Genomic DNA, 23,748 nt, shown 5'->3' on the forward strand with positions numbered 1-23,748 from the left:
ATCCCCTGATGGCTACTTCCAGCAGGATAATGCACCATGTCACAAAGCTCGAATCATTTCAAATTGGTTTCTTGAACATGACAATGAGTTCACTGTACTGAAATGGCCCCCACAGTCACCAGATCTCAACCCAATAGAGCATCTTTGGGATGTGGTGGAACGGGAGCTTCGTGCCCTGGATGTGCATCCCACAAATCTCCATCAACTGCAAGATGCAATCCTATCAATATGGGCCAACATTTCTAAAGAATGCTTTCAGCACCTTGTTGAATCAATGCCACGTAAAATTAAGGCAGTTCTGAAGGCGAAAGGGGGTCAAACACAGTATAAGTATGGTGTTCCTAATAATCCTTTAGGTGAATGTATATAAAGCAAAAATATAGCAATTACTAGCAGCAATTTAAAAGAGAAGAGGATGGGAAATATGAACAATATGGGTAGAAGTATTGAATATTATATATATATAATGAGTGTAATATGCCTATGAATGGTACATACAAAATAATATTCTAAATAAATGTAGAAAGAAATCAGAGCGTTTGGAATGTTCATGTGTGATCAGTATGATCATTGTTGCTGGTTGAGGAGCCTTATAGCCTGAGTGAAAAAACTGTGAGTCTGGAAGTGTGTGCTCCAGTGGTGTCAACCAGACGGCAGCAGCTGTGTGAATACACCATAGCCTTGGTGGCTGTAGTCTTTGATGTTCCTTGCTTTCCTAAGGCATGGTGTGTGGTAGATTCCTTGCATGGAGGGGAGATGGCAGCTGATGAAGCGCTACTTGGACTTCACCACCCACCTGGAGGGACTTTCGATCTGAGCAGCTGCCATACCAGTCAGTAATGCAGCTTGAGAGGATGCTTTCAATGGTGCACCAGTAGAAGTTGGTGTTTTTACAGACATGCCAAACTTCTTGAGTCTCCTCAGGAAGTACTGTTCCTTTTGGGAGGTTTATGCAGGTGCTGAAAATGAAATAAAAAATATATCATCCCTAGAAACTCTAAAATATTAACTGATTAGTGCTTCAAGTCTGAAAGCTTCATACTAAATAAATTGATTACTGCTTTGACTGATACCTGCAATTCTGTGGACATCTTTTTTGATGAGTATTGTGGGTCTGTCACTATGAAAGTGTACAGATTTTTTTTTCAGTGCAAGCGTCACATCTCTGACAACATTTGCCTTGGACATATGCTCAGCATCTCCGATGTTATACAGACAACTGCAACACAAAGAATTTGTTCCAAACTGAGAGCACGTCCATGATGTATCATTGGAACATACCACTTTACAAAACCCATCATTCAGTGTTACCCATCCTATTATATCTTCTAATGCGAGTGTGTCCGGTCGAAACAATGACAATTTACCTAGGAAAAGGTTATGTTTGTTTCTCAAAGACTGACATGGTTCACCACAAACACGACATACACCCACAGATTTCAATGAGGTTTTATTTAGCGATTTTGCTGCCATCTTCAATTAGCTAGCTACCGTTTCACTGAAGGCATTATTCTCATGAGCACCTGTATAAGCAATGCATTTGACTGTGTTATTGGGTTTTGAGAAGTTACTGACAAAATCACACCCATTTCCAACAAAAATCTTATAGATATTCCCCAGGCCTAGCGACATTCTAGGCCTGGTTTAAGAGGCACGTTTTGCCTGGACCAGGCATGGTCATCTTTGATGAACACCAAGGAACTTGAAGTCAGAGACTCTCCACTTCAGTTCCATCGATGACCAATTCATAACTGATAGCAAAAATATTGTCATTGTCAAATGTAGGCTATATCTGTTTGAAAGTTATTTTACTCAAATGGCACATCATTGCACATTATGGAAAACATTCCCCTGCTCAATCAAACCCATCTTAACCAATCAGAGAGAGCGCCAATTGCAGAACGCTTTTGACCGCTCCCAATACGCCCACATGCTCCCGTCACTCCCACTTTCTCCATACCCACCTATCTCAGAGGCTCCAGGTCTGCAGTCACTAGTGATGGGAAGTTCGACTCTTTCTACTGACTCGGATCTTGTCGCGTTGTTCAATACAAAGGTCGAATCTTTCGAGTCAGTAATGCCTACAGCCACTCTCCGGGCCAACGAATCCTTATCATCGTAATGTCATTTGCTTAAAGTTATACTTAATAAGCAAACACTTATTTTACTCTATGATAACAACTATGTTTATCATTACAATAAAAAATCAACTACTACATACATTATTTTAGACCTACCATGTGTCATATGATCTGTTACAAGCATGTCTTTATAATACTGTCTTGATATATTTTTCTTTGCGAACGTAAAACTTACAGCGTATGCCGTGGTTGTGTAGAACTCCGAAACAAACTTTCAATTGAGCGATAAAACTACGAGTCAGTCGTTCACGAGTCTTTTTTTAGTTAAGCAAAGGTAGTGGCTCCGTGCTTGTTTTCATCTGCTTTTTGCGTGACATCAGTAATGAACGAACTATATTTATTATTATAGTATGCGTTCAATTATCAGTTATAAACATGCTTTTCTATGCGAATGTCCACAGAGGTTGATCAGAGAATTGAGGTGGAGGACCGGGTATGAAGCAAGTGATCATATAGAAATCCGTTGTCAAACGTTCGAATGAGACCCGAGCCACTCAGAAGAATCGTTTGCGAATTGCACATCACTACCAGAAACCAATACCTGAAAATGACTCCTTCCTGCCCACTTCTTGTAGGATTTTACCCGAAGTACTACGCGCGGCCCATTAGCAACGTACCGGATACGTTGCAAAATACTACACAATTGGCGTAAATAGGATTTCAGTGCGGTTTCAAAACTCACAAACTATCAGTTTCAACGACTGCTTTACGGCAACATTAACTATGGTCGATGGCGTCCCATTTTAGTGGGGTTTTGCAGTTGACGGATCTGGATGACTTTATCACACCTTCACAGGTGAATAACATATACCGTTACATAATTTATGCACGTTTTGACAGAGCAGTGGTCCACCGATCGACCCACGTGTACCAGAGTTAGGAGTAAGTTAAGGTAGCTAGCTGGTTAGCGTAGCGACTCAAACGGCTAAATGTAATAACGTTACATTTTTCTGTACTACTTACAGTAGTTCTGGCTTAGCTAGCTGACTTCTAACGTGGGATACTCGCAAAATAATTGTACTTGCGTTCGTTGGCATTAGTGTGTAAATTGATTTGAAGTAATGGTATATTTGTTTTATTTTAATCTAGCTAACTACTGTAGATGATTCACTGTCGTGTCGTTGACCAGGGACTGTAAAGACTGCATGTTGCATTTGGTTCCGCGTATTTCCTGTCAGCAGCAGCATACTATCAAATTGCGGGATTGACTAGAATTTAACAAATCAGATTGGTTTGCACGATTAGCAAGACAGAACATGTAGTCAATATTTGGGTTTGATTTGGAGGGTGTATTAGCATCAAATAATTGCATTTAATACTTTCTTGGCCACTGATCGGCCATACATGTTACCCCAATTCTACCAGAACCAATTACTGATAATAGACCATCCAATGCGATACAGCACACTTTAACAGGTACAGTCATTCAAATGCACTGATCCGGTGTAATACCCTAAGGTCCATTTATGTGGACACACAATTCATTCTAGTATTGGACTAAAACAATCAAGGTGATTCTTGATTCAGTTAAAAAAAATAATCTATCTGTACAAAACAGCCCTTAATTTCTAATGATAATCCAAAGCGCGTTCACATCAGTGTTGTAGAATAGATTGTTGGCTTTCATACTCTTTCAGAGGCTGTATGTGTTCCTCCCTTTACTGTAAGCACCTGGATGTGACTAAGAAGTATAGTTGCTATAATTGCTTGTGATTTTACCTTTCTTCCAAAACATGTTGCTACTGAAGATGAGTTGAACTTGTTTTCCTTAGGAATGTGTGAAACCAGTAAAGTTGGAAAAGAAGCAAGGCAGATCTTTGGCTAAAATCCAAATAGAAGATGACGGGACCTATTTCCAGGTTAACCGGGTGCGTGCATGTCTTAATTTTATGTTCATATTTATACTATGACCCAGAAACAGGGCTTTGGTGTAAGTAAGCACTGTCTTGTAAACAGAATTGGGCTGCATGCATAAACTATTGAAATGCTGATGCTTGTCTTCACTCTCTGTTTAGCTTAACAGTCTTCCTTTGTTTCCAGGATGGTGGAAAGCAGAAGCTGGAAAAAGCTAAGATCTCTCTGAATGATTGCTTGGCCTGCAGTGGCTGTATCACTTCTGCTGAGAGTGTCCTAATTACACAGCAGAGTCATGAGGAGATCTACAAGGTGCTACGCAACAACAAGGTAGTTTTGTTTTTTTGCTCGATTGAGGAGAGATGTTTGCGTGTCTGACTCCAATAGTAGCCCACAGTCTTGTCACTCCTAAAGCCATCGCTTCTTTCGGTCGTTATGTATTTCATATTTCAGCCGACAACCATAACTGGAACATTTAGCTAAAGACCGTTAGACACTTCATCACATCTCTCACCTTAAAAAGAAAAGGCTGCTATGTGATAATGCATCTGCAGAAGCCACCAAACCTGTCTGTTTGTGTTGCATATTTAGAGTATAGTTTTTACATTGTGATTCTGTGTGCCTTCTTGTCATCTTGTAATTGGCTGCCTTTAGCCATGTTGTCATTGAAATGTAAAAATGGTACTCCATTGACTGGTTAAATAAATATTAAAGAGTCAACTAGCAAAAATGTACCTAATTCTACATAACATTTGAGTTCCCATTGGCTAGGGTTATGAGCTTGACTAATTTATCACTATCCACTTATTTCTTTTTATATGTGAAGTACCTTGTATAAAGTATTTCTAGCTACCAAAAGCTGAATAACAGGCTACTTGTCATTTTCTTGCTCTTTTTCTGTCTCAATTCCACCCAACTCACTTGTATTGCAACCGTTTCAAACCATGGCCTGAAGGTTTAACCACAATGTCATAGCCATGGTACATTGTCAAACAGTATTTTGGATTCAAACCCCCTGTTTGTTAAAACAAAATCTAACATCTTAGTATTTTGATAGTCACGTGGTTGGATTACGTATTTCACCCTTAGATGTGAAGAGACATTTATGACTCATTGTCTTGGAGATCAAGAGAGCTTTCTAGAACGAATGTTTGACACTGTTCAACAGTAGACATTAAATAGCACTGCTACATGTTGAACCATCTGAAGAACCACCAGGCATGCTCAGCCCAGAGTACTGGCTAATGATAATGGTGCCTGTATCAGTGACTGCCCATCGACTCTCATCTGACCAGTGTCCTACTGGTTCCCCTGCAGGCGTGTGTACCAGAGTCCAGGGTGGTGGTGGTGGTGTCTGTGTCCCCCCAGTCCAGAGCCTCCCTGGCGGCACGCTACGGCCTGAGTAGCAGTGAGGCAGGCAGGAGGCTCACCGCCTTCTTCAAGGGCCTGGGTGAGTGTTGAGGTTAAAAGATAAAACATTGGGTATCTGTGTAATATAGGACATTGGTTTATCTGACAAATTAGTGATCTACATTGTTTCTTAGATTAAGTATGCTTATGTTTGTGTTGTGTTTCAGGGGTCCATCATGTTTTTGACACAAGCTTCAGCCGGTCCTTCAGCCTGTTGGAGAGCCAGAGGGAATTTATAGAGCGATTTCATCGGAAGGAGCAAGACAAGCAGGCCCTGCCCATGCTGGCTTCTGCCTGCCCAGGTAACCTGTAGGGATGGGGACGGTTAGTAGAATAACCAAAATTAAGTTAGTATTCATTTTTGCCCCTTAAAATGTGTTTTACATTGATGTATTTTTCTGGTTGAAATAAAGAGTTCTGTACACGATTTGTCTAAATACTATTAAAATTCCAATCTAGAATTTTTACAAACTATATAGCTTCACATAAAAAATAAATAAATTGATTCTAAATTGTTTTGGCATGCGTTCCTTCACGTGTTTTTGTTTATAATCGTCAGTCGGAGCCATATTGGTGTGATGGCCCAGTCAGTATATGAGTAGTCTATTAGAAAGTTGATGAACGTGAACCATTTCAAGGGCAGATGTAATATATTATCGGAATTAATTGTTACCTATGACAATTTATGTGGCCACAAAACGCTACGTAAACTTAGGCCCTCAAACTCATACTCCCCTTATACTCCCCTAGCTATATGATTGCGAGACAGCCGTCCATGGTTGATGGACATACCAAACCTCAAATCCCCCAAAACATGACAACTTTATTTATTTGAATGTGGAAGCCAAAGTTCCTTTTTTCTTAGAACAGAATGTACATGTTTTGCACTCTCATTGACACTTGAACCAGATCAGCTCTAAGGCACTTTGGGCCTTTTTCCCGGTCCTGAACTAACACAGGGTTGTGACTCGTGTTGTGTTCAGGTTGGATCTGCTATGCAGAGAAGACCCATGGAGAGTTCATCCTTCCCTATATCAGCTCCACCCGCTCCCCACAGCAGATGATGGGCTCTCTGGTGAAAGGATTTTTTGCTAGCCAACAGGTTAGTAGGGACTCGCACGTGTGATGTATCAGGGATGCAGTCTGCTGTTTACTTGCTAGGGGTTAGTTATGGAATGGAGTACATAATCAGGTGTTACACACTCAGTAGCCAGTTTTAGTTATACCACCCTGTTCACAAAATGCATTGAAATCACAGACCCTGAGTCTAGCAGCCGTGGCTTGCTACACAGAGCAGACAGAAAGGCTTGAGGCATTTCATTTGTATTTGTTAAAAAGAGTGACCAAAGCAACTTTGAGCATGGTGTGATGGTCTGTGTCATGCATGCTGGTTCTCATATCGAAGGAACTTGCCACCCTCCTGGTCTTTTCTGGCACAAACGTGTTTCTGGCACAGGCTTCTGAAGACTATATGGGTTCACTTCATCTAAAGAAGGGGCTCCAGTGGAAATGTGATCCCCAACACTGGACAGTTTTGGAATGGAAAATCATTGTCTCGTCTGACAAATCCTGTTGATGTGGTAATGGTGTTGCAGATTTTTGGTTTTGGAAGAACACTTCCAAAACAATGGCAATGAATGCAGTCAGCGCTGTTGAATTGTCATGCTGTAGAATTTGGCAATGAATGCAGTCAGCGCTGTAGAATTTGGCAATGAATGCTGTTAGCGCCGTAGAATTTGTGGATTCCATTATCATGGCAATGTATTTTTGAGCAAATTGTGTGCACATTTCTTTATGGAAATGACACAAATGTTTGCAGTTTAATTTCCTGCAGGTCCAAATGTTTTCCCATTTAGCTGTGAACATACAGGCATGTTCTTGACTATTATTCAAGCAGTCATGAGAGGGGCAGGGCAAGAAACGGGAATAGAAAAAGAGAAATAGCAAATGGGACATGATCACTTGGCACATGGTTAGTAGAATACTGTTTATGTGTACCTTAACTCAAAATAAACAAATCACTACATACCACATCTCATCTTGCAAAACATACTATGGTCTCTGCATAGAAATCTCTATCCTGAATGTTTTAAAACATGTTAATAAATAGTCTAAAGAACAATTCTATGGTGACCACTTGAAGGCTTTCCTTCGCCATGACCCATGTAGAATGATAATCCTGTAGACCCTTCATGGTAGAGGTGACATTTTCCCCCACTCATTTAAAATGCATCATAAAATGTTTTTCAACACTGTTCAGACTTAGGGCTAAACTAAACCAACACCCTCACAGCACTAATCTCTCCAAAACTTGAGCTGTAGTCTAAGTGATAAGACCTGCTACACAACAAACTGTCTGTGAGGGTGTGCTTGAAGCAGCATCAGCCCAAGCTCAGATTTTAAGGTTCTAATAAAAGAGATCAACTGTCACTTGTTGATGCAATTGACAGGTGTTTATTGTTGTTGCAGGGTCTTAGCCCTCAGCAAATCTACCATGTGACTGTGATGCCCTGCTATGATAAGAAACTGGAGGCATCCAGGCCTGACTTCTACCTGAAGGAGGCAGAAACCAGAGAGGTGGACTGTGTCATCACCTCAGGTAGGCACACAATCTATGGCAGATGGTAATCAAGTGTTTATTTTTTAAAATTTGCATTACATTTTAAAATGTAAATTGTATTATACTTGTTTGTTTATTTAATTACAGGAGAAGTTCTGAAGATGTTAGAGGAAGAGAACTTATCCCTTAATGATGTGGAGTCAGCCCCACTAGATACAATGTAATGGTTTGAAATGTCATCGTTTCCACGTAAATTAGTTCATACTTATTTCCAGAAGTGTGTGTCAAGAACTCCACATTCACATTGTTTGTCTTAATTTGTCGCTGCAGGTTCAGTAGTGTGTGTGGTGATGAATTGCTAAGCCATGCTGGGAGCGGTTCAGGAGGATACCTCCACCATGTGTTCAGACACGCTGCCAAGCAGCTGTTTGGAGAAGAGGTGAAAGAGCTAACCTATAAGACACTTAAGTAAGTCAGTCTGGCTCTACATTAAATACACTGTTAGGATGGCAAACGCATTTCTGTTATTTGGTTAGCCGTTACTTATGAAATACTCTGAAATAGTGTAGGCAAGTGGGGTCGCCCATTGGTCATGTCTGCTGCCTCTGGTGCATATTTACTGCATGGAATTGAGTCTGGCCCACAGATTTTAAAATCTCATCTTTTCCTCACTGTTTATATCCTCAAAAAAGCATTGAAATGCCAGAAAACACATCCTAAAACATTTCTGCTGGCCATCCCACTTAACTGCGGTCAGGTGTTTCCTATAGTTGTTGATCAGCCTTTCACATTGTGGTGGAAGAATGTTGGCCCACTCTTCTATGCAGTGCTGCTTTTACATGAAAATGTGTGGGTTATTGAGCTTGGATCTTTCCTGTATAGGTTCTGCTATCTCAGTTGGCTTTAGGTGTGAACACTGATATGTTTTTTTCTCCCATTTGGTGCTGACTGAACACCATCCTGATTGGCTGATCCTCCTGCAGGAACAAGGACTTCCAGGAGGTTACCCTGGAGAAAGACGGCATCGTCCTGCTGCGTTTCGCAGCCGCCTACGGCTTCCGTAACATCCAGAACCTGGTGCAGAAACTCAAGAGGAGCAAGTCACCCTACCACTTTGTTGAGGTCATGGCCTGTCCGTCAGGTAAAACAAGAGCGTTTCTGTTGCCATACATTTTAGTTCTTCATATGTAACTGAAGTTGCAATGTAAATTTGACGCCCGCACACAAGCTACCATGGGCTGAGCTATTATTATATGTAAAAGTCAAAGTGAACTAATAAAACTGTGGCGTGTTGTTTGCGGGGCGTAAAGGATGTCTGAATGGTGGAGGGCAGGTGAAGTCGTTACCCGAGCAGGACAACAAGGAGCTACTACAGCAGGTGGAGGATCTGTACAGGGCAGAGCGGTGTGTAGTGCCCGATGAGGAACAGCGCGTGGCAGAGATCTACCAGTCCTGGCTACGTAGTGTAGGAGAGGAGAGAGCCAGGGAGCTACTGCACACACAGTACCACGCAGTGGAGAAGACCAGCAACGGCCTGCTTGTCAAATGGTGAAGGAGAGTGAAGGGCTTCTGGATGGTCAATCCTCGGTGGTGTCTTGTTTAATCTTCATTTAGCTTAACAATACCAGTTAGAAAAGTATTTTCTCTCACATTACTGGATGACTGCAGAAATCTCACAATCTCAGCTAGTCCTAAGAGAATTAGCCGTGTCATTTATTCATACCAACATACAATATAGTTTGTATACATTCAGGCTATTTATTTTATAGACACCAGCTTATTCATACCAGACCTTTTCATATTGTATTCCAAAAGTAATATTGTGGTTGGGTAATTGTATAAAACTTTACTACTGTGGTTCTGTAGACTAATACTGTTTAGTTATATACACTGACATTTTTCTGATGGAATGTTAAAGACATTTTGTATAGTTTTAAATGTGTATATAATCATCCCTGCCTTATTTATAATTACAATATATGTATGGAACCTAATTCATTTTCTTTGTTTTTCTTACGTTTTTCCTCTTCACCAATGTCGTATAATAAGTTTAGTGATAACGTAGTGGACATTCCAATGTATGGCTTGTAGATGGAATTCATCTACTGTACATGCATATTGTTCAATGGCTATAACGTCCCTCAACTTTCAATAAGCAGGAACAAGAAAATGTCTAGGTCGTCTGTTTTCAAACAAATTAGAACTATATATGCATAATATTAAAATTATAAATATCCATTTGCTGTTGCCATGAAGACATCTGCCCCTCCCCCCTCCCTCGTTTCTACTGGCCTATTCGTTTTATTAGTAATATGTATTCAGACAGTGTACTCAATCTACAGAATTTGTGGCTATGGTAACTTAAGGTGTAACTTCTGTATAGGTGGTTATATTGCTTCACTTCCCCATATTGTAGGGCCCACTAATCTGGATTCCCCCACTCCCAGTATAACTATGACCTCCTCAATAGCACCAGGGAGTTGAATAGTTACAAAGCAGAAGGAAATGAAGGGTGGTTCTACAGAATGTCTCTAGCAAAAGTGGTGGACACGTCATGGTTCTGCCATAATGTGCCCTGATAAGCCCAACCCAGCTGGCCCGTCTAGGTCAAAGCAGACCCCAATCTGGAGGCAACTTCAACATGGGGGGGAAGGTTAGGAAGAGTGGAATCAAATCTTTCGTTGTACTCTGCATGATTAAGCCCATAACAGAGCATTGTATTCGTACAAAATGTTCTCAAGACTTCTAGATACACAGTAAATGTCATTTTTAGCATCCATTGCAATAATTTTCCCCATGTTATTTTTCATTCTTTAGATTTGTATAAAAATCACATTGAAATGTTAGGCCAGGAACATAACGCTTTACAACTTTAATAGTGATTTCATACAGGAGTAAGTTAATAATCAATCTTCCTGCCTGAGTGAAAGCCTTTTTTGTAAATGTAACTATTGATTAACAAAGAGCAAACACTGTCTTATTCCATAGAACAAGTTGGATGTTTGAAAGCACTTTGTCTTAATTTTACATCTCTAGCAGTCAAGCCATCCAGAACAAATGTAGCCATAGATTCCTTTAATGGGGCTACACTATATACATAAAATATTCTAAAGTGAACATATGTACCTTAATTAATAAAACATTTCATAAAGCTTAATGGAACAAAAGTAATCTAAATAAATTTACAATCATTGCACACATTCAGAATTCAATTTCCTTAAACATTTTCTGACTCTTTACTTTTCTGCATATGGTAAATTAGTTCAGTATTAGTATTTAAATCTAACAAATGTATTTTCTGTATAAATAAACCAGCTGAATAAAGCTGACTTAAAATCATAATTGCTGTCAAGATTAACATTCAAACAAATAATTAAATTCGTTATCAAGTCCAGTTATACTTGTTTTTTGGTCTTTGATGGGACTAAGTCTGTCCTTTCCAGTACTACCTTGAATGGTAATACAGTTTAGTTTGATGCTTACATTGTGTTTGTGTAAACAAAGCCCAATTGCAGTATTTACTCAGCTCCTCATTCTAGTATAGAATGAGTTTATGGGCACAATATCAACATTGAGAAGACACAGCAGAAGTGTTATGGCAGGTTTAAATAAATCCCAGCCTAGGTCTACAGAATGTAAAATTTGTGTAGTGACATAAAACGAGATTAAAAATGTTCTTAGTAACAGCGTGAAGTGCACTGGTACACATGAAGTGAACAGATTTCTGGATTTTACTTGACCCCCCCATTCTGCGATCAGTCCTTAGGGACCCGGAAGCCATCTTTCTCCTTACGGATACTCCGCATGGTTTCAATCGGGTCGTTCTGCCCAGCGTGCTCTTGCACAGACTTCTCTCTGGCATAGAAAGGAAAGGTGGTGTGATTAGATAGTTCACTACAAAGTAATTGCAATTTCATGTCCATGATAAAATGTCCTTTTTCTCACATACATTCTTCTATAACATAGTTTGAGGGCATTTGTTGGTTATTTGACACTTGAATAACAGATCTGTCATTCTTGTGCTTACGTGACCAAGTGCTTTAAAAAAAAATAAAAAAAGACAATGATTAGCTGTCCTTACTTGACTCTCATGAATGGGTTGAATTTGAATTCCTCAGCCAAAGTGGAGGGGATGGTGGGTTCTCCATTACTGACTTTCTCCTGTGAAAATAAAAGCTGATTTTCAACTATGATTCCCTTAGAAATCTCATCAAAATCATAATAATAATAATAATAATATACCTTTGCCCATGCTAGTTTTTTCTTAATGACCTCGTTGTCAGGCTCCACATGTCGAGCAAACTTCAGATTGTTGACTGTGTACTCATGACCACAGTAAACACGCTGGAACACAACATTGTTCCCATCAGATATGTGATCAGGCATGTGTGCAAAACTAGTTTCCAAAAACTTTAGGATGCTGTGTAAAATGCAAAAAAACTGAATGCAATGAAGTGCAAAAAATTATCCCTATATTTAATTGAAAATAGTACAAAGAAAACATATCAAATGTTGAAACTGGGAAATGTTATTGTTTATGGAAAAATACATGACCATTAAGAATTTGATGCCAGCAACACATTTCAAAAAAGTTGGGACAGGGGCATGTTTACCACTGTGTTGCATCACCTCTTAACAATACTGTAAGTGTTTGGGAACTGAGGAGGCCAATTGCTTTTGTTTTGAAAGTGAAATGAATTCCCATGCTTGCATGTTCTAGTGCTCAACGGTTCGGGGTCTCCTTTGTAGTATTTTCCGTTTCATAATGCTCCAAATGTTGTCAGTGGGTGACAGGTCTGGACTGCAGGCAGGCTAGTTTAGCACCCAGACTCTTACTACAGAGCCATGTGCAGAATGTTGTGTCAGAAATAAGCCTGAAAAAGACATCTGGATGGCAGCATATGTTGCTCCACAACCTGTATATATTGTTCAGCATTAATGGTGCCTTCACAGATGAGTAAGTTACCCGTGCCATGTGCACTAATGAAACCCCATACCATCACGTCCGTGATTCCCAGAAATAATCCAAAAATTTGATTTGTCAGACCACAGGACAGTTATCCACTTCACCTTAGTCCATCTTAAATGAGCTCAGGCCCAGAAAGGTGGTGGCATTTCCGGATTTTGTTTACATGTATTTTTTTTGCATGGTAGAATTTTAACTTGCATTTGTGGATGCAGTGACATGTCGTGTTCACAGACAATGGTTTTCGGAAGTGTTCCTGAGGCAATGCAGTGATGTCCACTACAGAATTGTCTTAAATGCAGTGCCGCCTGAGGGCCCGAAGATCGTGGCCATCCAATATTGGTTTTCCGCCTATCCCCTTGTTTACAGAGGTCTCCGGATTTGCTGAATCTTTGACTGATTATGTACCGTAGATGAGATCCCCAAACTCTTGGCAATTTTACATTGAGAAATGTTATTCTTAAATTGTTGCACTATTTGCCTGCAGTCTTTCAGAGTGGTGAACCCCTCCCCATATTTTGAAAGATTCATCTTCTCTGGGATCCTTTTTTTAAATACCCAATTAGGTTAATTTGTTGCCAATTAACCTAATTGTGAGATGTTCCTCCAGGTTTTTTTTTGTTGCATTAGAAAACTTGCCCTGTCCCAACTGTCCCAACTTTTTTTTCAACGCCTTGCATTCTGTTTTTCTTTACATTTTACATTGGGAAACCGGGTTGTAATAACATGTGCAAGACAGACACTGAATTGTGATTATACATAGTCATTACATGGAAAGACATTGATTTTGTATTTTAAAAGGAGTGCCAGCAGAATATTTACTGTTTCAGGTGGCAGACGCCCCAACACATCTATTAATGCTCTGTACATCTGCTCGGCCGAACCTTCGAAGAATTTGCCACAGCCGGCCACAAACAGTGTATCGCCTTAAAAGTAAGAAAACGCAGGGGTCAAAAGTCATCCATGACAATTAGCTGACTGAATAAATAAAATGACTACAGTAGAAAGTCACTTATTATTGGTGATCAGAAGTGATTAAGAGATCCTTTGTGACAAGAACATTGATGAAGTCTTGAGATTTCAACTATGTTAGGTGAGTCACATTGAGAATATACTAGTAGCTGACCTGTAAAAACAGCTGGAGGCTCATTGCTGTTGTCTTTGGTCACAAGGTAGCAGATATGGCCAGTGGTGTGGCATGGGGTAAACAAACACTTGACATTGAGTGAACCAACCTGGCAATGAAATAGACCTGTTTTTTTTAGGTCTCTCATGATTATCACATAGGATATTACGCTGTTGGTCAGGAATAAGGCATTACTTTGAACGTGTTGGAGTGTTTGACTTTCTTAGTAAGGGCATCAACCCGGTCATCTCCTCCATACACGGTGAGTCCAGGCACCAGTCTCACCATCTTCTCATTGCCTCCTGCATGGTCCCTGTAGAAAGACAACACATGGTAATTAGAGGTGTAAAACCTACATGTTTTAGGACTGCTCACAATCATAATTTCGCAGATGCTACAATCACTAAAAGGTGCTAAAGGCCGTAGGAAGTCGAAGGTTCAGAGCACATGACCAGCAGTCCAAAGATTGCTAAATGATTCTCAGAGCCAACGGTGGACCCTACTATCTGTATGGTCTCTCTAAAAAAAGGGTGCCTCACAGCCATTCACGGCAGTGTGGGATATACAAAACTTTCAAATTCATACAAGAAAATAAACATGTACATATGAAATAGGACACACATTGACACCCGCCTTGTGTTTTCACTGTGACAGAACATTTTTCCCATAGAACTTTGTGAAATGATTATCTATCCATTTGCATTACTGGGGTGAGAGCAAAATAACCAGATGACACTGTGCAATAGCTTGATCAACCCTGCTATCCCTGAGTGAGAGAATTTCATGCGATCTATGAAATTAGACAAATTGTAGACATTCGTTATTCCCCTTTAATGATAAATATAGTCAAAAAATAAACACCAAGAAAAACTTTCAAAACCAACAAATAACATCCCTTCACATCACAGATTGTTAGATAATACGGTGAAAACCATCATTCCACTATTACTGCAGCAGATATTCTGAAACATTTCTGAAAATAAAATTAATATACAGCTCTGTAAAAAATTAAGAGACCACTGCACCTTTTTCTTTCCTTTCCAAATAAGTTGAAAAGGAACAGAAGCGTTCAATATGCAGTTGTCTCAATTTTAACCCTTCTGTTCCTCACTCAACCTTTTTGGCTTTTTTGGAAAGGAAAGAAAAAGGTGCCGTGGTCTCAATTTCTTAAAGAGCTGTATATACAGTGCAATGCAGAATTGGCACCCAAGCTAAATATGAAAAAAGGCTGTGAACTTCGTTATCATCTTGATCTTACACTCAAATCATATATATACATACACACACAGATTTTATACTAAAACATCTGTGCCACAATTATTGGCACCCCGCATTTAATACTTTGTGCACTTTGTCAAAATAACAGCTCAGAGTTCTCTCCTATAATGTTTGAGGTAGAATAATGTAGAATAAAGAAAAGATTTGAGATCATTCCTCCATACATAAATTATGCTTTAGATAGTTGATGCTGCAATACCCAACAACAAGTTCCAATGACATTCAGGAAACATATGCTTGCTGTACGTCTTAGTGAGAAAAGAGGCTTCATTTTGGCCAGATGACTAAAAACAGAAGCTTGTGGGCATGTTGGGAAAGTCTAATTATCCAATGTGTATTAAAAAAAACAATGAAGTGACGACTAGACTTACCAATGGTGATGGGTAGTAAGGACGGTCGTGAGTCTCACAGCGTGCTTTCTGACAGCTTCCAGAACCTGAAATGTCAAATGGTTATACACTGTCTACATACATACAAGTGATCAAGGATTTTAAGGTTTTGGGCCACCATGAGATGACAGAACAGCTTCAATGCAACTTGGCCCTGAGTCTCTGAACTCTACTGGAGGGGTGGAACACCATTGTTCCAAAATATATTCCCTCCTTTGGTGTTTTAATGATGGTTCTGGAAAACAAAGTCTAACAAATCGGTCCAAAATCTCCCTTGAGTGTTCGACTGGGTGGAGATCTGGTGACTAGAAAGGTCATAGCATATGACATTATTTTCATACTCATCAAACCTATCAGTAACCCCTAACACCTTGTGGATGCCAGTATTGTAATTCTGGAAGAGAACCAATAACAAACGTAGATACTTTCCTCTAGCTATCTTGATCCAAAATTGGGGTCAACTGGGCCTAATGAATGTGCTTAATGTGCAGTCTCTCAGCTTTAAAATGAGGGTATTCACATCCAAATTGGAGAAAGGATTTAGGAATTACAGATCTTTAATATGTAGCCCCCTCTTTTTCAAGGGACCAAACGTAATTGGACAACTGCCTTAAAGGCAGTTTCATGGACAGTTGTGGTCTATACCTTCATTATTTCTTAATCAATTAAGCAAGTAAAAGGTCCGGAGAAGATTCCAGGTGTGGCATTCACATTTGGAAGCTATTGCTGTGACCCAAAAACATGCAGTCAAAGGAGCTCTCAAAGCAGGTGAAACAGGCCATCCTTAGGCTGCAAAAAAAAAAATCCATCAAACAGATAGCAGGAACATTAGAAGTAGCCAAATCAACAGTTTGGTACATTCTGAGAAAATAATTATGCATTGGTGAGCTCTGCAAAAAGGCCTGGACGTCCACGGAAGACAACTGTGGTGGATGATCGTAGGATCCTTTCCATGGTAAAGAAAAAACCCTTCACAACATCCAGCCAAGTGAAGAACACTCTCCAGGAGGTAGGCATATCATTATCCAAGTCTACCATTAAGAGAAGACTTCACAAGGGACAATACAGAGGGTTCACCACAAGGTGCAAACCATTCATAAGCCTCAAGAACAAGAAGGCCAGATAAGACTTTGCTGAAATAAATCTAAAGAGCCAGCCCAGTTCTTGAACAGCGTTCTTTGGACAGATGAAACTAAGATCAACTTGTAACCAGAATGATGGAAAGAAATAAAAGTATGGAGTAGGTTTGGAATGGCTCATGATCGCAGCATACCACATCATCGGTGGAAGCTGTAGGAGGGCATGAGCATGTGTGGCTTCCAGTGGCACTGAGTCGCTAGTGTTTATTTATAATGTGTGACAGAAGCAGCCGGATTAATTCTGAAGTGTATAGGGATATATTGTCTGGTCAGATTCAGCCAAATTCAGAAAGGTTGATTGGACAGCGCTTCATATTACAGATAGACAATGACCCAAAATATACTGCCAAAGGAACCCAGGAGTTTTCTAAGGCAAAGAACTTGAATATTCCGCAATGGCCGAGTCAATCACCTGATCTAGCATGGATTTCACTTACTGAAAGACCCACAAAAAACTATGGAAGACAGCTGCAGTAAAGGCCTGGCAAAGCATCCTAAATGTTTCACATTATACTTTTGTTCAACCCCTTGACTTAAAGCTGAAAGTCTGCACTTCAAATGCATCTCGGTTGTTTCATTTCAAATCCACTGTGGTGGCGTAAATTAAGACAATTGTGTCAGTGTCCAAATATTTCCGGACATAACTGTACATAATATCCTAATCCATAAACAAACCTAAATGCATCATGACATTAATTCAATTATCACTAATATTTAATGCCATACCTTCACTGGCTCAACTGGGTCTACGATGGCAGCTTCCTTTGTCTCCTCATCAATGAGAAGATACATGTAATTGTCACTGAGGGCTGGAAGCAGTTCTATCTTCATGTCGCTCTGTTCCACCAGTAAAGACTTTCTTATGAAGGTTTCCGAAACTTCCTTGTGTAAAAGTGATGCTTGGACATGCACAGGGGCTACACAAGATATACAAAGCTTTAGATAAAATGTTTAAGAGTTGTTCATTAATAAAAATACCTAAAACTAATCATTTTTGTAAACAGGCCTAAACTACAAGTTCACATACTGGGTAAAAGGGGGACACCAAAGGTTAATTGCTACATATAAATGTACACTGCATGCCAGCTAATGTAGTTGGTTGTGGTAACTACAACTACTTTTATGCAACAAGGCACAAAGGTATGTGGTGTGTATCCAATACCATAAAACCAGGTGACGCCATATTGCCATTACAAACCAGTAACAAACACAATCAGAACAATGAAAAGTGACGGGATGTCATACCTTTGGTATATGTAAGCAATAATGCATGAGGGATGTGGTATATGGCCATTATATCTGGTATGTTCCCAACAACAGCACTTAGCTTTGGTTTATTGGCTATATAACACACCATTATGCCTTATTGCTAACATTCATGGTTACCAGCCAGTCAGCATTCAGGATTCAAATTATCCAGTTTATAAGATCTAATTTACAATGGTTATCAGCCAATCAGGTTTCAAGCCACCAGGGTTCATAATCTGTATACCATGGGTTTTGTACCATAAATTAACAATATAACCTGGGTGGTTTGTACCTTGAAAGATAATTTTAAATGGAATAACAATAATAACTGAAAACATTTTCAACTACAATGTTAACATAACAACCAATAGCTGTTTGTAGTCAACTGTGGTGTAAGCAGGATAAAAGAAATGCTGTACATTAACTTTTCAAAATGAATTCTGCAAATCAGTTATTTAAATGGGGGGAGTGTACAGTACAGCAGCCTTTCGCAAACTTTTTCATGCCATTGTTTGACTGGCAATTCATGAGTTTCTTCCACAGGGATTCCTTGCGCAAAAATAAAAGTGACCATTGATTCTTAATATAAAAAAATATTTTAACAAAACATGGCCCATTTAGCAATTTAATTCTCTAATTTAGGACACATTATTTCAGAATATTGTAAATACAAATTATTTTTTATCAAATTATTGTAAAATGCTGATGCTACCATGCATCAGTCAACAGATACTGTAGTTTCAGTTTAATTGAGGTTGGTTGGGGATGATGTAACAGCATGGGAGTCTTGGCTAGCTAACTATTTCCTTGTACGAAGATACATTTTAAGTTGAAGTTGAATATGACAGTTGTGTGGAAAGTGATATTATACTGCCAGTTAAGATGTCAAGAATACCGAAACATGTTAATTTAAAGTAAACAGACAAATTAATGCCTGGGTATTCCAACGTGTAGTCTGAAGGAAGCGTTCTTTACCCTCCGCGGTCGTTGCTATGCTAAACAATGGCCCTCGCGTTATTGATGACACAAACCCGTGTTCCTCCATATAAATAAGGTGCTATAGTATAAAAATAACCAAGCTAATTCCGCACAACAACTTTGACAGTTAGCTACCCCCTGACTATGTTGTTATTTATTTTAGCCAATGACAAAAATAGGACAGCTAACCCAACTAAGCCTGTCATCTCAGTGACAGTTGCTGGCTTGACAAACGTGCAGGTTGGTTTTGTGTGGCTAACTAAGCTGTGGAAATACCCTGAAAGACCGGAATATGGTCGAAACATACCAATTTTATACGTTGCAGCTGCTCCGAGAACGCCCAGAGTGCAGGCACTCGCTACCAGTGACCTGAATAACATAACAACACTCAAGCTGTTTGCTGATATATCGCAATCGCATGTACAGGAACCCGGAGAGGCTACAAAAGTTTGGTTAAAGCTATGTTCCGCCTTCTTTTAAGTTTGACCTCCACAGATAGACCAATCGAATGAGGGGGAGTCACACATGATGTCAGTTGATAGGCTGGCAAGAGCAAACCCACAAAACCTTACGACCTCGAATTTTTATTCAATGGCAATGTTTCATGCAACATTATAATTTTAAATAATACGTTTCTTGGTATCGATTTCATGGTGTCAAAATATCACATATTTGAATGAATGACCTATCACTACACAATACGACTTTTGTTTGTCCCCACTGGCTTACCATCGTTTGTGACACGGAGCGTAAACAAGTGTTATAGGAGTAGCGGGCGAAGGTCGATTTTGAACGGGTGCGAACTGTTCCGGCTGTGAACTTCTCAAAATATCTTTACAATGACAACCCGAAATGTATCTCGCTTTTGGGAGTGGGGGAAAAAAATTATCTGTGTCGGGAGAAATTACGCGGACCACGCCAAAGAACTGATGAATGCAATCCCAAAAGACCCCGTGTTGTTTTTAAAGACTCCTTCTGCATATCTGACAGAGGGCTCACCTATTCTAATACCCAAATACTCGAACAATCTGCATCATGAAATCGAGTTGGGGGTTGTTATCGGAAAAGGGGGCACTTCTATCTCCCAATCTTCAGCGATGGACCATGTCGCAGGCTACGCTTTGTGCCTGGACATGACAGCTCGTGACATTCAGGATGACTGCAAGTCCAAAGGTCTTCCGTGGACTCTAGCCAAAGCGTTCGATACCTCTTGTCCCATTAGCGAATTTATTCCGAAAGAGAAAATTCCAGACCCTGGAAACGTGAAGATCTGGCTCAAAGTAAACGATCAGATGCGCCAACATGGATGCACTTCCGAGATGATCTTCTCCATCCCTTTTCTCATCAGTTACATCAGTGAGATCATCTCATTAGAAGAGGGAGACCTGATTCTTACAGGGACTCCCAAGGGGGTATCCGCTGTACAGGTGCACGATGAACTACATGCTGGAATAGATGATGTTGTCAGCATGACTTTTAAGGTGGACAAGCTTAAACAGTAACAAACAATGCCATACGCTTGTAATTAGAAAGCTGTGAATATCACTGGAATTAAATGGAAAACATTTCATGGAGTAGGCTAAGATAATAGCCTACTTGTAGTTCTTCAACCAGCAGAGGGCAGTGCTAACACTGTGCTCGTTCAAGTTAAAATTTTTCTAAATATATTTTTGGTCTAATATAGATTTGACCTCAATTGCATGTGCATGTATTAACATTTGAAAAAATCTTAGTATATATTTTAATTAGATTTACCTACTTTAACAGTGCGATATTTAGGTGGGTTTATTATCAATCCTAGGTTCCGACCCTACTAGGGAGATTTTCTTAGCCATTATTAATCAATATTTTGTTTCTTGCTCTTTGGTGTTTTAGAATGGGTATCGGTATAGCCTAATCACTTCATGACAATTGCTGATGTAAAATGGGCTTTATGAAATATGTTGATTAATTATTAAGGGAATTTTTTTTTCAATAGCGCCAAAGTGTCCTAAAATAGAAATTGTATGATTGACATGTATTATGTAATTTTCACACTTTTCCCTCCCCTCAGCATTCTGTCACCCAGCATCAAAGGTCCCAACAGCATTCAGGGCACAAGAGTCAATTTATCAATAATCATTATAAACTATGCAGTGCCTTGCAAAAGTGTTCATCTCCCTTGGCGTTTTTCCTAATTTGTTGCATTACAACCTGTAATTTAAATGTATTTTTATTTGCATTTCATGTGACAGACATACCCAAAATAGTCCAAATTGGTGAAGTGAAAAAAAATCACAAAAAATCCATTAAAAACATTCAAAAAATTTGAAAAGTGGTGCGTGCATGTATATTCACCCCCTTTCCCATGAAACCCCTGAATAGGGCATGTGGGAGACTCCCCAAATATATCATAAGGTTCTCTGGTCAGGTGAGATTAAATTGTAGCTGTTTGGCCATCAAGGAAAAGGCTTTGTCTGGCACAAACCCAACACCTCTCATCACCCCGAGAACACCATCCCCACAGTGAAGCATGGTGGTGGCAGCTGCATGCTGTGAATAGTTATGCACACTCAAGCTTTCAGTTTTTTTGTCCTATTTCTTGTTTGTTTCTTGTTTCTTCACATGTTGTGTAAATCAAAAGATTGATGAGACCAGGATTTGGGGAAATTAGACACTCAACTGCTTTCCAGGATTTGAAGTTGATGGGCTACATTGTCAGCAATCCATGCTTTAAATTAGTAAATATTTTATTAGCTGTTAATGACAAAAATGCTTTGGCATCTCCCATTGTGTAAATGCACTGATTCCCATGCATAGAGTCAAAATATATTATGATAAATTGTTTTCTGTTGCAGATCTTGGAACTCGATCTGACAGCATTTTAAGTAATTAAAGTACTGCAGATTTTAAGGTTTTATTAAATGGCGTAGTGAGGCATTTTGGCTGAGTACATTGATGGAGTTCAACGAACGATTCATGTAATTCACCAATACGCTGTTTGGAAGTTAAATAAGTATCAGGTTGCAAATGAGAGACTGTTACATAATTTGCTGCCTCAATCCATTCAGTATTAACCAAAAGGTATGCATTGTTATGGTTAACATTCAAACTTTTTTTAACCACAAAAACAAACACTCTAGAAATGCTAACTGTTAAACTAGTGGCGGCTGTGATGATCATAAATCCGTGATAACATAGCTTGCTAATCAACTTTTGGAACTATCTAACTATTTATAATCAGCTTAATAACACAAGAACCGATATAGAGATGGGGTGGGCTAATTTATTTCTCTTCACATCCTTTCTCTGTGGTTACACACAGTAGCCACTACATTCAAAACCAGTTTTTTTATTCTTTCAACAGTAGGATATTTTTTTTTTTTAATGACTAAACATCTCTCCCTCCTACTCCAAATCAAACCCCTAATGCCAGCACCCGTTACAAATACACATGTTTATTGTAGCTCAAGGCAAATGAAGGCTAAGTGTTTCCATTTACAAGGCAAATGAAAGCTAAAGGTTTCCATTTAATGATAGTGTAAAGACAAGTTGATAGCTGGAATCATACACAGCGTCGCTTCACAATGTACTGTTGATGGTTGTTGAGGACGGGAGTTGGTCATCACTAGCCTAATGTAATAATTTAATGCTTTATTATATACTTTTGGTGAATTTATTTGGGCATTTATTGCAAGAAAACATTTTAGCCTATACACATCATTTTGACTGTATGCCTGCCCTGCTCTCCTTTGCTGAGACTTAATTTTATGCCATAAAATATGTGTAAGACCTGTGGGTAGAATATCATTGCCCTGTAATTGATGGAAGCTCGATTTTAGTGAATCTGCATGAAATGTGAAATTGTGAGATACAGCTTTTGTATTATCAATGCATGATTTTAACTTCATGCCTCACTTCCGCATAGCTCGCTGTTTCTGTGATATGAGATGGGAGTCTTAAAAATGACTGCAGTTTTCTGGTCATTGTTTTCAGATTGATTGCATTGTGATTGCTTGGTGCTAGCCAGGTACCAAGCTATTGCAAGATGTCCCAAATTCACAAAATGCACAAAACAAACAATGTTATTTGACCTGTTAATAAGTGCTTTTCTTATAACATTTATTAAAGATAGCATCCTAGCTGAAACTGAATAATAAACAAAGAGGAACAGTTAGGGCTGTTAAATAGTGGGATCCAAATAACTTTCAAATTATGTTTCACTGAAACCTAGCTAACAAGCCCCTAGGCCATACACATCAAGTCTATTGCAAATGCACTATTGACAAATTCCTATATATCCCTTTTTTTTTTTTTTTAAATAAAACTGTCCATTCTGTGTTTAAGAAATAACTTATTATGTTTTGCTTACCACCTGTGCTATACATCAAAATCTATACTGTGGTGAGGCCATTCTATGTAAATGCCACAGCCACATACAGCCAGTGGGAATATTAAAAATGATATAATAACAACACCATGATACTGGAGTAGTATTCAAATCGGGCCCTCAAAACCTGTTAAATTTTTTCAATGCACCCCGTAATCAGAGACTTGTTTAAACCTGGGACACCAGGTGGGTGCAATTAATGATGAGGTAGAACTGAAGACCTAGTCCCTGATTAGGGGGCTGCAATGGAAAAATGGAGTGGAGCTGGTTTTGAGGGCCAGATTTGAATA

The 23,748-nt window shown here is 39.3% G+C and overlaps 3 protein-coding genes across 5 annotated transcripts; 2 read left to right on the forward strand and 1 right to left on the reverse strand.

The window, feature by feature from the left end:
* The first annotated feature begins 2,721 nt into the window (after positions 1-2,721).
* Positions 2,722-10,706, forward strand: narfl (nuclear prelamin A recognition factor-like). Its single transcript, XM_010874243.3, has 11 exons — positions 2,722-2,937; positions 3,914-4,009; positions 4,182-4,325; positions 5,313-5,445; positions 5,573-5,707; positions 6,389-6,507; positions 7,875-8,004; positions 8,113-8,185; positions 8,296-8,433; positions 8,949-9,106; positions 9,276-10,706. Exons 1-11 carry the CDS (start codon positions 2,872-2,874, stop codon positions 9,515-9,517), a joined length of 1,434 nt encoding a protein of 477 aa, XP_010872545.2. The 5' UTR covers positions 2,722-2,871; the 3' UTR covers positions 9,518-10,706.
* A 116-nt stretch (positions 10,707-10,822) lies between these two features.
* hagh (hydroxyacylglutathione hydrolase) lies at positions 10,823-19,918 on the reverse strand. Of its 3 annotated transcripts, none has more exons than XM_010874242.3 (9): positions 19,819-19,918; positions 17,590-17,780; positions 15,707-15,771; positions 14,253-14,370; positions 14,058-14,166; positions 13,754-13,857; positions 12,208-12,309; positions 12,047-12,141; positions 10,823-11,820 (listed from the first exon to the last, which is right to left on the reverse strand). In XM_010874242.3, the coding sequence occupies exons 2-9, from the start codon at positions 17,692-17,694 to the stop codon at positions 11,721-11,723; spliced, it is 798 nt and encodes a 265-aa protein (XP_010872544.1). In that variant the 5' UTR covers positions 17,695-17,780; positions 19,819-19,918; the 3' UTR covers positions 10,823-11,720. The 3 variants fall into 3 exon arrangements, with proteins under 3 accessions (XP_010872544.1, XP_010872542.1, XP_010872543.1); XM_010874240.3 differs by lacking the exon at positions 19,819-19,918 and adding an exon at positions 19,397-19,546; XM_010874241.4 differs by lacking the exon at positions 19,819-19,918 and adding an exon at positions 19,397-19,545 and having other exon boundaries at positions 12,047-12,126.
* Positions 19,828-21,807, forward strand: fahd1 (fumarylacetoacetate hydrolase domain containing 1). Its single transcript, XM_010874239.3, has one exon. It carries the CDS (start codon positions 19,929-19,931, stop codon positions 20,589-20,591), a length of 663 nt encoding a protein of 220 aa, XP_010872541.1. The 5' UTR covers positions 19,828-19,928; the 3' UTR covers positions 20,592-21,807.
* Positions 21,808-23,748: the final 1,941 nt, after the last annotated feature.

Source organism: Esox lucius, chromosome 11 (genome assembly GCF_011004845.1).
Source record: "Esox lucius isolate fEsoLuc1 chromosome 11, fEsoLuc1.pri, whole genome shotgun sequence".
NCBI classification, from domain to species: Eukaryota; Metazoa; Chordata; class Actinopteri; order Esociformes; family Esocidae; genus Esox; species Esox lucius.